Source organism: Artemia sp. Qi Xiang Cuo, chromosome 19, assembly GCF_049724085.1.
Source record: "Artemia sp. Qi Xiang Cuo chromosome 19, ASM4972408v1, whole genome shotgun sequence".
In the NCBI taxonomy this organism is placed as follows: Eukaryota; Metazoa; Arthropoda; class Branchiopoda; order Anostraca; family Artemiidae; genus Artemia; species Artemia sp. Qi Xiang Cuo.
The window spans coordinates 43,225,114-43,247,197 of NC_142812.1; the positions used below are offsets into that span (position 1 = coordinate 43,225,114).

General features: G+C 35.6%; 1 protein-coding gene across 5 annotated transcripts; it reads right to left on the bottom strand.

Moving 5' to 3' along the window:
• Nucleotides 1-102: 102 nt before the first annotated feature.
• LOC148940880 (beta-1,4-glucuronyltransferase 1-like) lies at nucleotides 103-21,324 on the bottom strand. Of its 5 annotated transcripts, none has more exons than XM_089104878.1 (4): nucleotides 21,265-21,324; nucleotides 8,491-9,371; nucleotides 4,841-4,991; nucleotides 103-2,700 (listed from the first exon to the last, which is right to left on the bottom strand). In XM_089104878.1, the coding sequence occupies exons 2-4, from the start codon at nucleotides 9,297-9,299 to the stop codon at nucleotides 2,512-2,514; spliced, it is 1,149 nt and encodes a 382-aa protein (XP_088961004.1). In that variant the 5' UTR covers nucleotides 9,300-9,371; nucleotides 21,265-21,324; the 3' UTR covers nucleotides 103-2,511. The 5 variants fall into 5 exon arrangements, with proteins under 5 accessions (XP_088961004.1, XP_088961002.1, XP_088961000.1 ...); XM_089104876.1 differs by having other exon boundaries at nucleotides 21,190-21,321; XM_089104874.1 differs by lacking the exon at nucleotides 21,265-21,324 and adding an exon at nucleotides 20,628-20,739.
• Nucleotides 21,325-22,084: the final 760 nt, after the last annotated feature.

Genomic DNA, 22,084 nt, shown 5'->3' on the forward strand with positions numbered 1-22,084 from the left:
ATATATATATATATATATATATATATATATATATATATATATATATATATATATATATATATATATATATATATATTAAAATGTTCATGTCAAAATTTTACTACTACAGGTACATGTCAAATTATGCTAGTGTATGTAGAAAAAACTGCTAATACTGCTGCTGTTACAACGACTGCTATTATTCTGGCTAAACGTATTCAGCTGAAACGTTTAGGGAATGTTGAAAGATGTTGAACTACATCAAAACTTACTGTGTACAGGTTCCCTAAAGGACGTATCAGTATTATACTAGGAATGACCAAGGATATTAAATTTAAACTTTCAGGGGTGTTATGAGAGACATTGTACTAACAAAAAGCCACTAAATTTGCATGCTGCTACTACTATGACTAGTTCCACTGCTAGGTATTAAGGGCTGGGCCCACGTAGCTGATTTTGGGAACTGATTTCCAAATCAGCGTCGATTTTAAAAGAAATCGGTGTCGATTTGAACTTGAAAAATTTTCAATTTTCAATTTTCGTCAATTTTCGAAAATTTCAATTTTCGTCATGCAACAATATACATTGATTCGAAATATCACAGATTCAAACTAAACTGAGTCAAGCAGAGTCAAAAGAATAAAAGAATACTGAACTAAAGAAAATAAATATATACAATATTTGACGAGTGCGTGTAGAGTTAAAGACCTTGACGAACGAGGGAACAAAACTACTTGCGTACCGCATATGCCGTGCTGGTACCGGGTTAATTTTGGTACTGGTTGAGCTACATGTCGTGGAAGCCTTTGGCGTGAAGGGAGATGCTCAGGGAGGAGGATTTCAAGAAGCCGCGAATTTTCCAAAACACCGACACCAAATTTAAAACACAATTCATCACGGCGTGTCGAAAGGGTTTTAAGTGAAAATTGTTTCAAAAGGGAGCAATAAGGGAATTTGGGAGAATTTGACACTACCAGAAGAGCTCGGTATTGGATCCTTTCCAGGCGGTGCTTCTGGTCCGCCTGGAAGAGGCACTATATGCAAAATACTACTGCTGCTACTACTATTCTTTAGAAATTTTGAAATATCAGTATAAATTGTTGTTTAATCTCTTTTTTGAGTATCCTAAAGCGAACCATGTGATATTATATATGCGTTGTTATTTGTAAAAGTGCCAATTTTACAATGCGCGTGAAATTTTTGTATATACCTCAGAAAAATACTTTTTTGTCTATAGAGGTTCGCCTTAATTATAGACCTAGACTAGGCTTAGTGCCTCATATAGATGCTTTATTTTAGAGAGAAGGGATGAAGGGTTTAAACCTCTAATCATACAATTATAAATCATTATAAATGAATCAATGCAACAAAAATGAATCAGTGCAACAAAATTAAAGAAACAAAAACAAATAATTAGTTAAACTTAATACGAACAACAATCCCTATGAATGAATATTGGAACAAAGACGGAAATTGAAATATATAACTCAAGCCATATATGAAACGAGCAGAGATTAGCTCATTTTTTTACCAAGGTACCAATAACATGCTGCTTAAACTTGGCTCACGGGTTGAATCGAGCCATCGAGTTTGATTTTGTTCCGAATCAGGACTTAGCTAGTTTAGGAGCTCTGTCTGTCCACAGTTATAACTTAGTTCATAGTGCACTGATTCAGGAACTTGCTTAATTTTGCACCGTATCACCAAAATTCTGCAGCTTGGACTTGCCTCATTTTTTATCAAGTCAGTACCCACACTCTTGTACGTTTTTGGACTGAGTTTGTTAACAAGAGTCTGTCTAACTTTCTCAAATATGGTGGTTTTGTTTACTGGCAATTTGTTCACCAATTTACGAGTGGGGAAGTATCTTTTTGTTTATTTTTTTAGGAGAAATAGACTTTTGCCTGTAGTTTTCAGACCAATTTACGAGTCAAAGCAATACTTCGAAGGAACCAGCTCAAGCCCGGTAAATACCCTTGTAAATACCCCGGTAGATACCCTTGGATACAGTCTTCATTGTCATGAAGGGCTAGTCTTTTGTTAAAGAATTGGACAGCTTCAGCTTTAAAATGTGCCAAAAATATGACAGTTATATTTTTGACAAGATGGCATTATTCTCAAGTACAGGACATAAGCCAATGACTCAAAAATGAATTTATTGTGGAATTTTTCCCATAGTTTTCTAGGCTAGGCTATTCAAATAATTTCCTTATTTAGAACTGGCTCAATGTTGGGCGTTTAAAATATTCTCCCTTTTTTTCGAGCTAACTCGATCTTCTTTGTACGTCTCGGGTTTTAAGTTGTCTGCTTCGTTTTTTTGTATTTATTTTTGTGTTTTAGCAAACCGAAAATTATTTTGATAATAGGTGGCCTTGATTTGAGATTAACCGAATTAACTCGAGCTTGAAATTCATTTATAACTATCTAGATCCCAATAATAAATCACTTGAAATTGGTTTTTGGCGATAAAATTTGTATTGCCTTGTCGAAAAAGTATATAAAACCAGTAATTAAGTTTTTCCTACAATTCCTTCACACTTTCAAATCTAGCTTATATCGGGCTATTAGCTCTCTTTTAAAATTAGTAAATAAAATTCTATTTTTCGTGTTCTCATTTTCTCGCCATCCTGGCCTCGTAGCTCTTCTTTGAAGGCCCCAATGAATTAGAAAGATAGGTGAGAGGACGTAAAACTTCCAGCCTGATAGGAACATTTCGTAGACCTAAAATTAAAAATAATTTGAGTTAAAAAATGGTATACAACAAATAATTTTTTAAGAGCTAAAAGCAGAGCCTTACAGGCATAAGCCTACTATACAGCCTACAGGCAAAAATAATAAAGGAAAATCACCGTAGCTTATTTTTTGAGTATGAAGGGAAAGTGACTTTATTCCCCAGCACAAACTTCAAAGTCACCATACCCCCTGCCAAATAAAAAAAAGTTAAAACTTAATCCACCAGCCGTGAAATCAAGCAAGGTATACATACCAATCCAGAACTTAGCTAAAGCTTATTTAAGGAGAAAAAATCGTCCTCCCTCTTTTAGTTTAGCAATCTAGATGGATAATTTAGTTTTGCATTGATTTTTAACTCTCGGAATGCAACTTTTATTCAAAAATGAATATATTCTCAATATTTGTAATTTTCACGCACAAAAAAAAAATTCTACCATAGACCATAACCCAACGCGATTTATTGGTTTTAAATATTTCCTCTATTTATGTAATAAAATAAACAAGTTTCATGTTGGCCAATTTTTGATATGATCAAATAAAACTTGAGCCCTAGTTTTCTAGCTCTGGAACGCGGCAACGCTTGCCTTGAAGGTGTATTTAACTATGCCCACGTGAGTTTCTTCTAATGAAAGAAGCTTCAGCAAATTAAAGTTAATTTAGAACAAAATTATCTTAGAAGCAGGGCGGCCAAGCAGCGGTTGAGAAACTTGAGTACAATCCACATATAACATAATGTGGGGCCAAAGCTTATATGGGAAGACATTATAAAGACATTTTCTCGAGAATTTTAATCTATAAGAAAGACTGACTCTGTGTAATTTAAATTGTATGTGTATTGTGTCACCAATAAAATGTTGCTACCTGGAATTTTAAAGTTTTTCTTGACTTTTACTATACATATTGTGATTTACATAAAAAATATATTAATGATAGCAACACAACTAAATAAATATACAATGAATAAATGTGCTCTTTAGAAAAGTAAAATAGCCTTAACCTGATATCTAGAATAGGTTTTTTTGACTGGAGGGTGCCAAATGCCATTCTTGTCCCGGGCGCTGACAGGTCTATTTCTGTCACTGCAAACGCCCAGGGCTTTATTCTTGTAAGGGCCTTAATGCCATTGAAAGGCGTGATTTCATTAATTAGTTCCATCGAACAGTGTTTGCTGGTGTTTTCCTTATTCCAAATTTGTCTGCAATTTTATTTCTGGCAGATCTACGAAAAATTGTTACAGCTTATTGAGTCTTATCCGGATCACCTTTCGAGAACAAATATTTTAGATAGTGGGGATGTTGCAGATCCTTAATTTTTTTCTTTTTTTTCTTATTGATACTAATAATCTGTTAAGCTAGTTCCTATTAATACCTTGGGTGTAGCATTAAAAACAAACAGAAATTAAAGAAAAAAGAGTTTATCAAGTGAAAGTAAACGGAATGTATGTGTACGGAAAAGAATTATTCCGTTTACAAAGGGGCTGCCCCTCTTTATCCCCCGCTCTGTTCCAAAGTTTGACTTTTGTCCGAAATGCTTTAAGAACGACTGCTCAAGCACAAGGGCCAAAAATAAATGGAGGCAAGACCTAGAATTTTTTTCAAGTGATTCTCGATGTATAGTTTAGATTGACTTCTAAAAAAAAAGAAAAAAAAAACTACTTTTAGTATCAATTGTTATCTTTTGGGAATTTTTGCCCCCTCCCCTCCCTCTCCCCCATAAGGAATTCCCCGAGGATTAAAATATATAAAAAAGGCTTATCTGAAAGTCACCCCCATAAATACTGTGCGCGGGGACAATTTCAGCCCCTTACCGTATTAGCAATATTTTTAGGTGGCTTGACGCTTCTGGGGTGGCAATAATTTAAGAAAGCAGTACTGTTGTTTTAAGCCGAGGAATGAAGATGCTGCTGTCGCAGCAAGCATTCCCGAGGGAACACTCAAAAGCGATGAATGGAGAGACAATAATGTCCCTGTAAAAATGGCATCTTGCTTTTGGAGAACCAGATCGCGACCCTTTCCCTAAGTCCTACACATGTGTACTTGTCTGTATCACACTAAAAAAGTAACTTAGACAATTAGCATATTTTCTTAATTTTCAATAAATCACAGTGCAGATAAATATGTAATGTTACCTGTGTGTTTCTTGTAAATCCATATCCAACAAAACGTTCATCGTGTGGTGGCACTATATCCAAAGAAACATAGAAAGGCTCATAAAAGAACTCGAAGTCAGTCACTGGATGACTTATTACTATGTCGTTTGTGGTGTTCGAAGAACGCCATCTAGAATTAAAAACGTGGATTTTAGCACAGAAAGATTTGTTACCTGCGCGGGTAAATGAGGTTCCAGAAACAATCTAAAGACTAATACCTATATAAAATTGTAATCGAATCGTGCCCAACCATACTATAGTCGTTACCATACAGTGGTCACCATACTATACTCATTACCATACAGTGGCCAACCATACTATAGTTGTTACCATACAGTGGCCAACCATACTTTAGTCGTTACCATACTGTAGTCGTTACCATACAGTGGCCAACCATACTATAGTCGTTACCATGCAGTGGCCAACCATACTATAGTCGTTACCATGCAGTGACCAACAATACTATAGTCGTTACCATACTATAGTCGTTACCATACAGTGGCCAATCGTACTGTAGTCGTTACCAAACAGTGGCTAACCTTGCTATAGTCGTTACCATACAGTGGCTGGCTAATCATACTATTGTCGTTACCATACAGTGGCCAACCATATATATGGTCGTTATCATACAGTGGTCACCATACTATACTCATTACCATACAGTGGCCAACCATACTATAGTCGTTACCATACAGTGGCCAACCATACTTTAGTCGTTACCATACAGTGGCGAACCATACTATAGTCGTCACCATACAGTGGCCAACCATACTATAGTCGTTACCATACAGTGGCGAACCATACTTTAGTCGTTACCATACAGTGGCCAACCATACTATAGTCGTTACCATACAGTGGCCAACCATACTATAGTCGTTACCATACAGTGGCCAACCATACTATAGTCGTTACCATACAGTGACCAACCATACTATACATTTTGAAAAAAGCCAGGATTTATAACATGCGATATTCCTCGACTTTGAAGTCACACCTGTACTCAGTGAGTTCGTTTCGTCCTTCAACTACGGTAGCTGACTGCAGCTGTCTATATTAAAGTAAACCGTATTTGGTATTATAGTTCTGACAAGGCCTGAATTTTGGGAGTTAGCTGCTTGTCACTAAGATGATTGTCAAGACGATTGTCAGATTGTCAAGCAAATTTTCCAGAGGAACTTAAATGGAGTCTTTTTTAAGTGCACTAACACCACTTTTGTCAAAAATTATAATGCCCGGGCCACACCATAGTCACAAGTGTCGATAAAAAAGACAAGCTTTTTGAATGGCATGGGTTTTGTTGAGTTTGGCGCCACACTTGTATTTCAGAGGCGAAAAGTCAAAATTGTAAGAAATTGGTTTTAAAAGTTTGCACCAGCACCAATTTGTTTCTAACTCTTCTCTATTAATGCTACGTCTTCTTTACTCCTGTCGGAATTCCGTTACAGATGAAAAAATTGCTATTCAGGGCTTTCAATTTTTCTAGTTTCAAAAAATTGTACCTTAAATCTCAACTCTATAGGAGCAATCAAAAATTGTATGATTGAAGTTTAAATAATATTCGATCGAGAAATTACGAATGACGTTCATAATTGGCGCTGTAGTCATGCGTAAGTTGGATTTTATCAACGAGCATGACTATTATGTGGCTTGCGTATAAAATTCGTATATGAAATATCAAAAACCTTAAGTGACTAAGCGTTGATTCTAGTCACGACAGGAGCTACAAACAGGGTTGTCACCTGTAGCAGGAGAGGGCTAACTTCTATTTTAGCACTATTATAGTCAATTTTTTGGCTATAGCACCGAAAATCACTGTGTAGTACGTAAATTTGGGCAATTGTATAGGGACTGGCCATGGTGGCAACCTTAGTTACAAACAGTGAGCTACAATTTGAGGGTGAAAGAACAGAATAGCTGCAAATAGAAGAATAAATGACTGGAATATACTGCATTGATACTTAATCCCTCTTGATTTATGGGAATATTTCTGGTATACTCTGTTATTATGAAAGTAAAGAGTAACATTAAACCCCAAAATCTGCAAAATTCACTCTGCATAGGAGGGGGCTGCCCTTTCCTCATCCCCAAACTTCCCTCGTGGTTTCTGAAATTTAAAGTCGCAGAAAATAATCAATTAAAGTCGAAAGTCTGAACGCGACCTACGTCTTTGCATCGTTTTTAGATTCCATGCAGATAGGAAAACTACTTTTCCAGTTTAAAGAAATTATGCTGTAAACTGTCATTCTGATCGGTTGATCATAACTTTTACGTGTACAAGTTTTGCACTGCTCAAGTCCTGAAAATTATACACAGGATACATAAATGACGTAATAGTCGTCCGTAATTTTGTGCTTATTCACAAGCGTGTCTATAATTTGGCTGGTATCACTCTTGTAGACAAGTTCCTACTCTGATTGGTTAACCATAATAACTGTATTTGAAATTTTAGTTCCCCTCGTGTTTATTGACTTTAAATGTGGGCAATTGGGTCTGTATTTAAGGATGTGACAATATTCTGGCTCAGATACAAATATATTCTTTTCGATTGAATGGGTTTTAAAAACACAACTAAGCAGAAGCACTTTGTTTCAAGATAAAATTATTTTGTTTTCTTCTAGAATGTTATATTCAGACTAAATGCATAAATATAAAAACCATAAGCTCACTAAGGTCCTAAAGCCTGTTTAAGAAGAATGACATCAGACAAATATGACGAAACGGTATTTGGGAAGTTTCTGCGCATGAAAACCGAATTTATCGCAAGAATGCCAACGAAAATACTACTTTAGATCCCTGATAAGACTGTTTTAAGCTTAGATCTATAATTTTAGGACCATTTATCATCGATGAAAAGAGGTTAGCAAAAATTTTGTCCTGTGATCGATTATTGCCTAAACACTTTTTTCTGTCAATCCGCATTTCCAGAGAATACCCCCGTAATTGATAATGTTAAGAGGAAATTAACTTCTTTATAGACAAAATGTTACAAATTTCAACTTTAGACTTTTTTTTTGTCGCTACAGCCCAAAAAGTATGAGTAACTTGCTAGAGTGGAAGCTGGCCTTAATGTTGACAAAAAATATCTCAAGCGTCATGTAGCATTTGGCGTTTCTTGACATTTTTTGAGTGTAATAATAAGCCAAAACTAATTTAATTAGTGTAATTGGCGAAATTAGTATAGTGATAATTATCTAATCTCTGTTTCTGAAAAAAAAAATTACAAAGCTAAAAAATACCAAAACATCTTTGGCCTTTTTAGGCCTTTGAAACGTCTAAAATGACGGATCTGTCTTTAGACACTTGTGTCAGTTTCAAGTCTATTAACTTGCCAATATTCTTTGGCTAGAAGAAGGAAGTCCAACCTTCGGACCGCCTGAGATTTTTGTACTACCCGCTAGTCATTTTTACACCTCCTTTGATGCAAATTTTACTCATTTTTGCCCAATTTGTACCCATTGTTCTTTGAATTTAATTGGTTCTGTGGCCCACTGAATTATCCCAATGACAATGTGGCCCGCTATAATAAAAGGCTGGACAACCCTGGGCTAGAACGTATAAAAAAATGAAGGTTTGATCAAACTGGGTTCTGACAGCCTCAAGTACTCTAGTGTGATAAGCTAATTGCATACCTGGAAAAGTTTGTTGCATATTGGTTGTGTATGAATACTTTTTCATGAAAAGACCTTGCGCGTCCTTTGCTTTCTAAAGTCAAAAGTTCAGATTTACTTTTTGGAAAGTTAGCATGATCATCAAGCTCAAACGTTGGTATTACAAACGCACACTTAATGCACTCTCTAATTTCCTTTCTCTTCAAAAATTTTTCTAACTGACCTTCCGCGTTTTTTGAAGGTATAATGTCAATATCACTTGTTATTAAATACGAAGTACCACATCCTTTACGTGCTACGTTTCTCATATGATTTTGAGGGACGCCTTTATTTGTTACTGTCTTCACCCTAAATTTCATAAATGCCTTCATAACAGTTGTAGGGTTTGAACACTGAATTATAGGTGGCTCCGAGCTCAAATAACTCGACACTCTTGAATAAATGTCTGCTTTGCTTACAGGCCTTATTAGATGTACACTGACGTTTGTCATAATCTCAGAATGACATACATATAAATAATTTAAATAGGACTTAAATAATTGTTCTTCTGAATCTTTTAGGTAAATTGCTAGTGACACTAAGCCACCCCAGTGTGTAACTACCTGTGGCAGCCAATGTAACTTATCAGGTGTTGATAGGGTTGCTAAGCACACTATTTTTTCTTTTGATAACTGCCAAAAATTATCTCCAACAAAAAGTGAGTCAAAAATAATATGTTGTCTATTTTGATCCAAACGTCCGACCCGTGGAGTATCTTCATTCTTACAAATTGCTGTTGTGTTGTGTATGTCTAGGTAGTCTGGCAAAGGCGTTGGGGTATTCACTTTCATAAGAAGGGTGATGTTGGAAGTAGTAAGGAGTATCACACTTAATAGTCCTAAGAACCAGGGTCTGCTGCACACCTAAAATGAAAGATATGTACATAGCGCCCCTATATAGTGCGCATATTTACCTATCATATAGTGGCCAGGGCAAAATCTTGATCAGTGCCCCCCCCCCCCTGTTAATTTTTCCATTTATTAACAAATTATTTTCAATTTTCTTATTAAATTCTAGTTTGTCATTTAATTATTTTTATTTTTTAATTTATCTATATTTTATTGATTAGTTAATAATTTATTAATTATTCTTATTTATTAGCTGCACCATCTACTCTATTTTAATAAAAGTAAAACTTCGAAATTACAAAATGATTATAACAGTTAGATTATTTGTTTGAAATTTTGCGCCCTAAAATTTACGCACCCGAGGCAAGTGCCTTCTCTGGCCCCCCCCCTCCCCCCCCCAACAATGCCTTCTCTGCCCCTGCCTTATACAACAATAGTTATCTGAGTAAAGTCGAATCTGTTTGGAAATTCAATAAAAAAAAAGTTTTTTTAACTGAAAGTAAAGAGCGACATTAAAACTTAAAATGAACAGAAATTATTTCGTAAATGAAAAAGGCTATTCCTGGCTCAACGCCCCGCTCTTTACGCCAAAGTTTGACTCTTTCTCACAACACTGCTTTATAAAACAATAAAACGTAAAGAGCGGGGCGTTGAGCAGGGAACAGCCCCTTTTATGTACGGAACAATATCTGTTCGTTTTAAGTTTTAATGTCGCTCCTTACTTTCAGTTTAAAAAAAAAACTTTTTTTTATTTAATTTCTGAACGTTTTTGAATAAATGCAGGTTTTGAATTTGGCTTACTGTATATGAATAATTAAAACAAAATTTGCATATTAATTTTACTTTTTTTTTTAACTAGCACTAATGTTATAGCAGCCTATGTTTGAGTTCATACCTCGTTATCGAATAACAATTCCTGAATAAAAAAGGCAGTTTAATTGGAATAATTGCCTCTTTCAAAAGTTAAAAAAGAAACTTTATTATTAGGGCAATCCGTTGAAGAGAGGTATCTCATCTAATATACGTAATATTTTCTGTTCCTGTTATAATGTTGCTTCTCACGTTCTGTCGAAAAAACTTGTTTTCATTTAATTGCTGATCGTTTTTTAAATAATGTACGGAAATCCAGATCCCCCTCCATGGAAAATTCCCTTCCCATGAGAAATTATATCCATGGAAAGATTTTCCCAAGTACTTAAATTAGCGATATTTGCTGAACTAATTTTGTAATGCATAATAATAAAACGGCTTAAGATGTCGATACTATTTTTATGAAAGTGACAAGTTGAGCAATTCTCAAACCACTGAAATGAATGAAAGAAAAAATCTTTAAAAGATACACGTACCTTAAAACGATGTACGCTCGTTTTAAGTTTTAATGTTATTTCTTGCTTTCAGTTGGAAAAAACTTTTTTTTTTATTTAATAATAAACACAAGCCGAAGATATACAATGTCTTTGGTTTATTATCACATAAAAATCACAGTTTGAAGCTTCTTAAGGTAAAATTAAATGCTAAGATTGGACGGAAAATAACAGAAACAAATTATTATTTATATCGGCCATTATTTAGCAAAATTTGAACTTTAGCTTAAAGAACGAGGTATTGACGAGGGGGCGAAATTCCTCATATAGGTAATATGCGGGGTTCGTCCCCTCGTCAATACCTCGCTCTTTACACTAATGTGCAAATTTTGTTCCAATTCTTTAAGAATGACCCCTGAATCACAAAGGCCGTTTAATTAGAATAAATAGCTCTTTTGAGATTATTAAAAATACTTTAGCATAAAGAGCGAGGTATTGAGGAGGGGATTAACCCCCTCATATACGTAATAATTTCTGTTTGTTTTAAGTTTTGATGTTACTCCATACTTTCAGTTGAAAAAACTTGTTTTTTATTTAATTTCTGATCAATTTTTAAATAATGCTGGGAAAACCAGCATCCCCTTAGTGGAAATTCTCTTCCCCCGTTAAAAATTCTTCCATGGAAAGATCCATGTACCCCAATCCTCCCCAGAAAATTCTTCCCCCGAAAACGTCAGTACTTACCAATAATCAATACTATATATAAACATTGGGCAAAGTTCATTACTTGCAGCCCTTCCCCTGGGGACTGTGGGGGATTAATTCGTCCTCAAAAACATAGTTATTAGATGTTTTATATACTGAACCAAATGGCCATCTCAAAATTTTGATCCGGTGACTTTGGGAAAAAATGAGCGTGGGAGGGGGCCTAGTTGCCCTCCAATTTTTCGGTCACTTAAAAAGGGCACTAAAACTTTTAATTTCCCTTTGAATGAACCCTCTCACTAAATTTTAGGACCACTGGGTCGATACGATGACCCCTGGGAAAAAAAAAAATTAACGCATCCGTGATCTGTCTCTTGGCAAAAAATACAAAATTCCACATTTGTGCAGATAAAAGCTTGAAATCTCTACAGTAGAGTTCTCTGATATGCTGAATCTGATGTTATGATTTTGATTAGGATTCTATTACTGTTAAGGGGTATTTTCCCCTTTTTTTGAAAATAGGGCAAATTTTCTCAGGCTCGTAACTTTTGATGGGTTAGACTACACTTGATAAAACTTATATATTTAAAATCAGCATAAAAATCCTCTTCTTTTGATGAATCAATTTGTATCAAAATTCCGTTAGAGTTGCGGTTACTATTGAGCCGGGTCGCTCCTTACTTACAGTTCGTTACCACGAGCTGTTTGATATTGCAGAAATTCTTGTCTAATAGGTTTCGGATTTTTTTTTTCTTTTCACATCTTCAAAAGAATCAAAATGTGTCAATTGAATAAATTAGTGTTTCTCTTATCATTCACTAGTATTAGTGAATAGTAGATTCGAGAATAAAATTCCTAAAAAAGAGAGTGCACCCCTTAGCTTCCTTTTTACTCGGTAATAGCAAGGGGCTCATAGGCACCTATAAGCTGAATTTTAGAGGGGGCTTAGCTGGTGTAATCGGCACTTCCAATAATGTATAATAGAAATCTCGAAACAGAAATATAAAAATATAAGGAACCATCATTCAGCCAGGAGGGGGCTGGATCCCCCTCTGCCCCTCCCCCTCCCATATTGGCACCCATGAAGGGGCTCCCAACCTTGAAACTTCGGGCTTACGCCCAAGTGACTTCGGTTATCGACTTTATATTCTCCCTTGAAAGTGGGGAATCTAGAATATCCAGGTGATTGAAGATATTTTAAAATTTCAGCCATCCAAAAACAAAGCGCATTACACGCAAAAAGTGTACTATGAGCCCTGACAATGCGAATTCTCTTGATTATGATAAAAACGTGAAGATTTGGTTTTGAACCAAAATTAATAAAAGACAGTGGCGTCAATTGGAAGAAAGCATGAGCTTGTGCTTCCCTTTGATCTTTTGTCCCTTCCTTCTTCTAGATTTGAAAAATGTCTTTTTTGTGCTATCATTGAAGAAAAGCGGGAAATTTGCCTCCTCCTAGATTTCAAAAACACGATTCACCCCATAATTTAACAGTTTCACGGACGTCACCAATCTATATGCTAGTAACAAACTACATTTGGTGAATTTCACTCTTGGCAAAAAAAAATAATGCGTGGAATATGTTTTGATCTCTGAACAAGACCGTATCCAGGGGGAGCGTTAGGGTGGTTAAACCACCTCCCCCCAAAATGTTTGTCTGACTCGTAAAAACGGAACAAAAATAGATATAAAAAAAAACTTTTATGCGTTTTTGAGGATATTTTTGTGTACCCCCCCCCCCCGAAAAAAATCTTTGAGAATATCTTTCCCCCCCCCCCCCGAAAAAAAACCGGGTACGGCCTTATCTCTGAAAGTCAATTAGATTACAAGAGAATGATCGGCAAACAAGTTTTTGCACAAATTTAGAATGATTAGAGTCTGGTGAAAAATGACTGAAATGAAATGAAAGCAATATTTATTCCATTTATCTAATTATCATATATCTCCAACATCAAAATACCTGACGCTTCATAGCATAAGAATTATTCTAGTGTATATCCCTTAATCACATGACTTCGGAGAACAAGGTTAGGAAACTAAGGCCCTTATTGATCAGTGGAGAGAAATAAAAAGATTCTCGTGCGCAGACTAATTGAGCGAAAACTTGAATGCTCTGTTATGGAAATGAATATCATTCCTATTGAACCAAACCATAGCCACACCTGTCGATAAATCCAGAATTGTATATTCTACCAATGATGTAACTCGTTCGTAATTCTTACAAGATAAGCCATGTACATTTTTCAAAAGTATTTTTTTATGATTGACCAAATTTCTTGCCAGGATTTACCAATAGGCCCACTAGGTTCGAGCCTAGGCACAGTGCGTAGGGGCACAATAATTTATCACCGAGTGAGTTTTTTCTTAACGAAATTTGGACTGATATGATTTACCGTCAAAGGGCTAGGTGCACTCTACTGCCGCGCTGCCTATTCACAGAAAAGTGAAAGAACACAGGAGTTCTGTTGCCACTTATAAACTGCCAGATGTTTCCCAAGAATGGCAGCTGATAGTTCGGTGTCACCTTTCTCTTTTATTACTTTTGGCTAATCAGTTGCGTTCAGCTCAGTGTTTCCACTATTGGGTTCTCTTGCCTTTGTAAGTTCATTGGCAGGCTAGAAGATTTAATTGAAAGACTTTGATTTTCATTTATTAAATATATGTATTTTGTTTAGCTTTATTCTCATTAATATACTTAACTGATTAATAATCTCCAAATTTTTTGGGATTTCCCCAAAATCTCCCACAAATGGAGTGGCAAAACTTTTGGGCCTAGAAGCGTCAAAGCTTTAAATCCGGCCCTGCCAGTATGAGTGAAGATTAATCTTCAGAAACATACAAGTCATTTCTCTATCTGTTTGCTATATTTGATAGAAGATATAACGAAAGAGAATTGGAAGAAAACACTTGGATAGGGAAAATTTACGCATCCCTCTCTAAAATTCAGACGACATAAACTATGTAAAGTTCAATGTGTTTAATATGAATAAAATTCGTTTGTTTCACTCTCTGCCATTTACTATTATCTTGAAGTGCTATTTGGATTAATTTGGTCTTTTGCGCTGTTTTCTTTTTACTCTTTTGAATCTGATTTTTTTTTTTCATGTTTTTTCATTTTCTTACTTAGTTTATTACGTGTTTATTCTTTTCATAATTTGTCACATCCAAGTGTATCGATAAAGCAAACAAAGAACACGAAGGATCAGGACTTTCGGACTTTTTATGGGTATGTGTGATAGTGATGATGTGTGATAGTTGATGAGAACACGGAGGATCAGAACTTTTGGACTTTTTATGGGTATGTGTGATAGTGATGATGTGTGATATTTGATGAGAACACGAAGGATCAGGACTTTTTATGGGTATGTGTGATAGTGATGATGTGTGATAGTTGATGAGAACACGGAGGATCAGGACTTTCAGACTTTTTATGGGTATGTGTGATAGTGATGATGTGGGATAGTTGATGAGTACACGAAAGATCAGGACTTTAGGACTTTTTATGGGTATGTGTGATAGTGATGATGTGTGATAGTTGATGAGGATACGCAAGATCAGGACTTTCGGACTTTTTATGGGTATGTGTGATAGTGATGATGTGTCATATTTGATGAGAACACGAAGGATCAGGACTTTCGGACTTTTTATGGGTATGTTTGATAGTGGTGATGTATGATAGTGATGATGTGTGATAGTTGAAGAGAACACGAAGGAACAGGACTTTCGGACTTTTTATGGGTACGTGTGATAGCGATGATGTGTGATAGTTGATGAGAACACAAAGGATCAGGACTTTCGGACTTTTTATGGGTATGTGTGACAGTGATGATGTCTGATAGTTGATGAGAACACGAAGGATCGGGACTTTTTATCGGTATGTGTGATAGTTGATGATTGGAATGTCTGATCGTTAACACTGAATTACAAGAGAAGTTTCTGGAACGGTGAAACGTTACTTGGACGTTGCAGGTGTGACGTGTGTTCTTATTCAATTTTGACATCGGTATAAATTAAAATCAAACTCATATGTTTTGTTGTTGGTTGTTTTTTTTTCGTTTTTTTATTCTCATTAATATACTTAACTGATTAATAATCTCCAAATTTTTTGGGATTTCCCCAAAATCTCCCAAAAATGGAGTGGCAAAACTTTTGGGCCTAGAAGCGTCAAAGCTTTAAATCCGGCCCTGCCAGCATGAGTGAAGATTAATCTTCAGAAACATACAAGTCATTTCTCTATCTGTTTGCTATATTTGATAGAAGATATAACGAAAGAGAATTGGAAGAAAACACTTGGATAGGGAAAATTTACGCATCCCTCTCTAAAATTCAGATGACATAAACTATGTAAAGTTCAATGTGTTTAATATGAATAAAATTCGTTTGTTTCACTCTCTGCCATTTACTATTATCTTGAAGTGCTATTTGGATTAATTTGGTCTTTTGCGCTGTTTTCTTTTTACTCTTTTGAATCTGATTTTTTTTTCATGTTTTTTCATTTTCTTACTTAGTTTATTACGTATTTATTCTTTTCATAAGTTGTCACATCCAAGTGTAGCGATAAAGCAAACGAAGAACACGAAGGATCAGGACTTTCGGACTTTTTATGGGTATGTGTGATAGTGATGATGTGTGATAGTTGATGAGAACACGGAGGATCAGAACTTTTAGACTTTTTATGGGTATGTGTGATAGTGATGATGTGGGATAGTTGATGAGGACACGAAAGATCAGGACTTTCGGACTTTTTATGGGTATGTGTGATAGTGATGATGTGTGATAGTTGATGAGGACACGGAAGATCAGGACTTTCGGACTTTTTATGGGTATGTGTGATAGTGATGATGTGTCATATTTGATGAGAACACGAAGGATCAGGACTTTCGGACTTTTTATGGGTATGTTTGAAAGTGGTGATGTATGATAGTGATGATGTGTGATAGTTGAAGAGAACACGAAGGAACAGGACTTTCGGACTTTTTATGGGTACGTGTGATAGCGATGATGTGTGATAGTTGATGAGAACACAAAGGATCAGGACTTTATGACTTTTTATGAGTATGTGTGATAGTGATGATGTGTGATAGTTGATGAGAAAACGGAGGATCAGGACTTTCGGACTTTTTATGGGTATGTGTGATAGTGAAGATGTGTGATAGTTGATGAAAACACGAAGGATCAGGACTTTCGGACTTTTTATGGGTATGTGTGACAGTGATGATGTCTGATAGTTGATGAGAACACGAAGGATCGGGACTTTTTATCGGTATGTGTGATAGTTGATGATTGGAATGTCTGATCGTTAACACTGAATTACAAGAGAAGTTTCTGGAACGGTGAAACGTTACTTGGACGTTGCAGGTGTGACGTGTGTTCTTATTCAATTTTGACATCGGTATAAAGTAAAATCAAACTCATATGTTTTGTTGTTGGTTGTTTTTTTTCATTTTTTTAGAGAATATAGCAACCTATATTCTCTAACGACAAATAAAAATTAACGTCTGTCCAAACATTTGAATGGTAGGTTTCACCCTATTTTTTCTCTCAGTATCATCACTTAAGACTAATTTAGGAAGAAATTACGTTGCTTAAGACCATATTTGAAAATGTAACGCCAGAGGTAAGGTGTTATATTAGAACCCTAAGATTGTTGGTACTAGAAATATTTAATAACATTTTAAATGAAGTATACAAACTGCGTTAGAAAACATTATTCAATAATTAAAGTTTTTTGTAGTTTTTAATCCATATACGAATATTGTGAAATCTACAAAAAGTGATCACAATTTCACTGAGGAGCAACCATAAGAACTTAGACTAAAGGCAAACTATGTTTATGTTTATGCAATGTATGTGTTCATTTACACATACATTGCTATGTTTAGCTATGTGTGTATGTACATGTAAGCTATGTTTAGAAAATATTTCTAAACTATATAAATATTTTTATTTCCAAACTGTTTTTAAGCTAATTCAAAGATGTTTCTAATGTAAAATTTTGAATCAGTCCAGTACAATCAGAAATTTTCCATCACCAACAGTTTTTATTTTATTTTTATTATTTTTTTTAAAAGTAATATTGGTGCAACCGAAAGTAGTCCAATACACGAACACTATGGAAATGAAAAACAAAACGCAATTATAATTCTGAATCAAGCCTAAAAAGCTACACTAAAAAACTTTCCAAAAGGAATCCTTCTAAAACAATCCAAAACCCGAAAATTTCACAAAATCAAAAACACATTTTGTATATTAAAATTCACAAGCTGTAATAAAAGGAGAACAAAAATTTGTTTAAAAAACAATTGTCGTCTCAAGTGTCGAACTATTTCTCAAAATAGATAGTTTTTAACCTATCTGTAAGGACCTAAGATTTTTTCATTATAATTATCTTCATCATCAGAACAATTCAAAAATTTATAGAAATTTTGCAAAATAAGACTGCTAAATACATCAAGAACTACGCCATTTTTATGGCAGTTTGGTTGAATTTTCTCGCCAAATCGCCTTCTATAACTCAAAATCATTGGAGTTTTTTTTCTTCGTCATTTCTTAAGAACTTGTTCGATGGACATGGTCATTAAGTGGCTAAATATCGTAACCCCATAATAAAGGGTGTATCGCATAGAATTTTCGTAAATAAGTTAGAAGGTAAAAAGATTCCTCCAGTGGATTCTTGTAAGCCAGGCTATGTTCAACTTCAATTTTGTTTTTTCACCCATCAGAGTGAAGGTAGGTCTTCTGAAATTGGAAAATATGAAAGCTGTTTACCTAAGTTGTAACGAAACAACAGAAACGTGGTTTAACCCAGTTTTCTAGGGCTATAATTAGAGAAAGGTTGACATGGCTAGGGTACGTTCTGCGGATGAAGGATGCCAGATTGCCAAAGATCACCTTGTCGGCCAACCATCTAGGGCCAAACGAAAAGTATGTCGTCCCCGAATGTGGTATAAGGATGTCGTTAGGAAAGAATTAGGCGATATGGGAACTTCTTGGGAGGGTCTAAATAGGGAGGATTGAAATATATTGGGATGGAGGAGGAGCGTGCCTAGTGGTGTTGGCCTCAAGCGGCTTGGTGCTCAGCTTTTATTATTATTATTTTATTGTTTACTAACCTGACACAAGTTTGGCGTTAAACTAACAAAGAACACGGACTATTCATAAATTTGGGCTTTTTCGGCAGGTGTGATGATGGCTGCGTGTGATCCTTTACTCTGGGCTACTGGACAGACTTCTGAAATAGTGTCAGGTCAGCAATAAGTAGATATTATGAGTGTGACCTTAAGCAAAGTTTCTTAAAATTAAATATCCGAAATAAGATTTTGTGGAGCCTTCTTCACTATCCACATTTATGATTACACTAACAGATGTGAGAGACTAGAGCGACATGCAGAAATTCATCTTGGAGGTGGATCAGTATTTTCTTTGGGGGGGGGCGTATGTAAGATGCGTAAAATTTAGGTAAATTCTATAGAAGATGTGGGAAATTGTATTAAAGTCCAAAAATCCCAATTCCTCTGGGAGGATACGGTTCCAAAGGCCTCAACCATACGTGTGTATCTACGGTAGACTACCCATGACTGAAACAAAATTATTCAAAGCACGTCTAGCTCAGAAACTACTTAGCATAATTTCAAGTAGGGTACCTTATTCAAAAAAAAATTATGTTTTTCAGTTTGTCTCATGGAGGTTTAAGAACTCTTTTGGCTCTCCTTTAAAATTATAGAAACACTAGATCTGCCCTTTCGTTTAGACACTTAATCATCATATAACATAAAATAAATAAAACTGTGTTGTCCAGGGGCGGATCCAGGTGGATCGCGGGGCCCAGGACCCCCCAAGATTTTTCTGGCGCCCTCATTCCGTTTTTTTTTCTTTTTTGCTCTTTTTTTAACCTTGTCAATTTGGTCAATTATTGGTGCCCTTGTCACATTCCCCCCCGCCCCAAGATTTTGCTCTAGATCTACCTTTGGTGTTGTCCCGGATGGGACTCCTCGCTCGGGGCTACCTTTAGGCTCTATTTGGCAGTCCTTCAAGGCCTTCAAAATAGGCCAGGTTTTATCCCCGCCAAAACCAGCTGCTATCGTCGAATGAAAAGGTTAATGTGGTTTAGGTGATTGTCTTCCATACGAACATCAATTCACCTACTTCTGTAGATTTATGTCCAGTCATTGTTTATCCATGCAACCTGACGAATCAATAACAGGGCAAACTCTGCCTGACAGCCTGTACTGGATGCTGAGTATTTGCGTAACAGTTGTATTTTTGAACTAGTACGTTCATTTAGAACTCTCTGTCGATGGGATATCGAATCAAAACCATATGTTGAATCGTCCAAATGCAGCAAAGGTTACATAGATAGAAGAGAAGGGATTGGTTCTGCCTAGAAATGAGATTTGATAAGGGGCTAGTGACATACCCAAGGCCTCTAAGACATGGTTTGACGAACAAACTTCGTTAGTACCCCCCTTCACCTCCCTTACGCACCTTTTTTTTGCAAATCCATTAAAACTGGAAGTGTGACTTAACGATGAGGACGGGATAACTACGCTATGAATTAAAAAAATTATGCACAAACTGCACATGCCTGGTTGCAAATGATTTGCCAAAAAGGCAGTAGAAAAAATTCTCATGTACGCGTTCTATATTTTGTGATAATAACTGTAATCAAGGCCGTATCCAGGGGGGTTAAGGGGATACTACCCCCTCCCCTCGAGATGTTTTTCAGACCCTTAAAAATGTGATACATTATTTGATGCAAGTATTTGATGCGTCTTTAAAGTTTTTTTTGTAAATCCTCCCCCTCCACCGACAAAAATCATTTTGTAACCCCCCCCCCCCCGAAAACAAATCCTGGATACGGCCCTACCTGTAATACTGTAATAATACCTGTTAATATTTTTATTATAAGCTAAATATTTTTTAGTTAAAACCTTTAGCATAAATTACATAAATTAAAATTTGGTTTCGTTCGTTTTCCTAGGTGAAAGAAAGGGTCAAACGAAAAACAGGTTGTGCGAGAATCTAGTAGGAAGGGATTATTATTAAAGGACTGAAAGGAAATTGGAAATCCACGGGAAGGACGGGGTGGATAAAGAGTAAATCTTTGAGCAGGTTAGAACACAAGGAGAGCAAGCGCAGTTGTACTGGCCTTGAGGAGGTTACTGATTCAATAAGTTGTTAGTAGTAGTGATAGTAGTACTGTTAGAAATTGATATATTTTGATATTAAAAACGCTAACAATTTCCCCGATAAAATAACTCACCTTTACAACATGATACTTCATTTGCTATCTTAGCTAAATCCTGGTTCGTTGAATGAAAGGTATGGAAGATTAATTTTATCTCAGGCCTTGAAGATTAATTGTCAAAATAATCATCAGTACTGATAAGAATATGGAAAATCCCAGGTGTCAAGAAACTCTACCTGTTTTATTTATTTTTGTTCTTAGCATGGTTGCCACCCCTAGTGGAAAATTTTGCTACGCATAGTAAAAAGCTAGTTTATTAGTAAATCTAGTAAAACCGATTAACCTATTAAAATTATGCGACAACCTTGCACATTCATCAAAGTCGAAGGTTTTTTCTACATATTTTGTAAAGATTATTCGGATCACCTGTTCAATAGTTCAATGCTATTCTCTGGACAAAACACCTACTAGAGAGAAACTGCGTTTCGCGCCATTCATTTGGCAGAAGGTTTGAAATAACAAAAGGCACATGATGACATCAAAGTTTGTTAGAGCGTTAAAAAAGGGCGAACGAGAGAAAAAACAAACAACGGGTAAATTAATAGGGAATTTCAAAGACAATGAAAATTGCTCAAACCTGAAATGAATATTTCGGCTTTAAATCCAGGAGCTGTCCTCAGCAAAACATTTATGTAAATAAAATAAGACTTACAATAAAATGCGATATTTAAAACAAAAATCAAACAGTCCCAGAATCATTACTTCAACGAAGTTTAGCTGGGACTGACAGATAAAACAACATCAAACGTTGCAATTTATTCAGATAAAATGAAGATAAAACATGTTTTTAAGCACACACGGAGTTTGTACTATTTTTTTCTTGTTTATACAGCTTTTAGAGGAAAGACTATCGATACTAGCAGAGATTTTAAACAAAAAACTAAACCAGAAATGAAAATCATATAGATTTTTCACAAACAAAAACTTGCATTTTGGGCTACTAGTTTTACCATGCTATTTCACTTTTCTTTTGCCTGCTTCATCGAGGAATTGAAGGTTATCTTTCTCCCCCCCCCCCCCATCGCGCTGTTTGCTACCTTTGGCCATGTTTGAGCACATAAGAGGATGTCATATTTCAACTTTTTACATTGCCAACGTAGAAGGAAGTCTATAGATATGAAAATCAGTTCTCTCCTTTCGACAGTCTCACGCGTATCGCTGGGAAAGCCACGACATTCACGTTTTGGTAACATTTATTAAAATAGAACTAAATCTCGCAAAAATTTTTACCACGATCAAGCAACTAATAAGTTGTAAGATTGGCAACCCTGATTTTTAGATACCACTTCATCCCAGTAGCACTTAGATATTCTTCTACACTAGCTATATTATGCCAATAACTAGTAAAATTTAAGCATTGTTAATAACAAAAATATTTAGTTTAGCCTTTCAGAAGCCAACCAGACCATCCCTTTGTAGATTTTTCTAGGTTTTAGCACATTCAAGTAAATGTAAATTTATCAATGTAATTT

Coding starts and splice junctions, on each gene's coding strand:
- LOC148940880 (XM_089104874.1), bottom strand. CDS start 20,648: ATGAAGTATCATGTTGTAAAG. Junction 9,372..20,627: donor TGAAGTATCATGTTGTAAAG/GTGAGTTATTTT, acceptor CTTTCATTTTAG/GTGTGCAGCAGACCCTGGTT. Junction 4,992..8,490: donor TATGCAACAAACTTTTCCAG/GTATGCAATTAG, acceptor TTTTAATTCTAG/ATGGCGTTCTTCGAACACCA.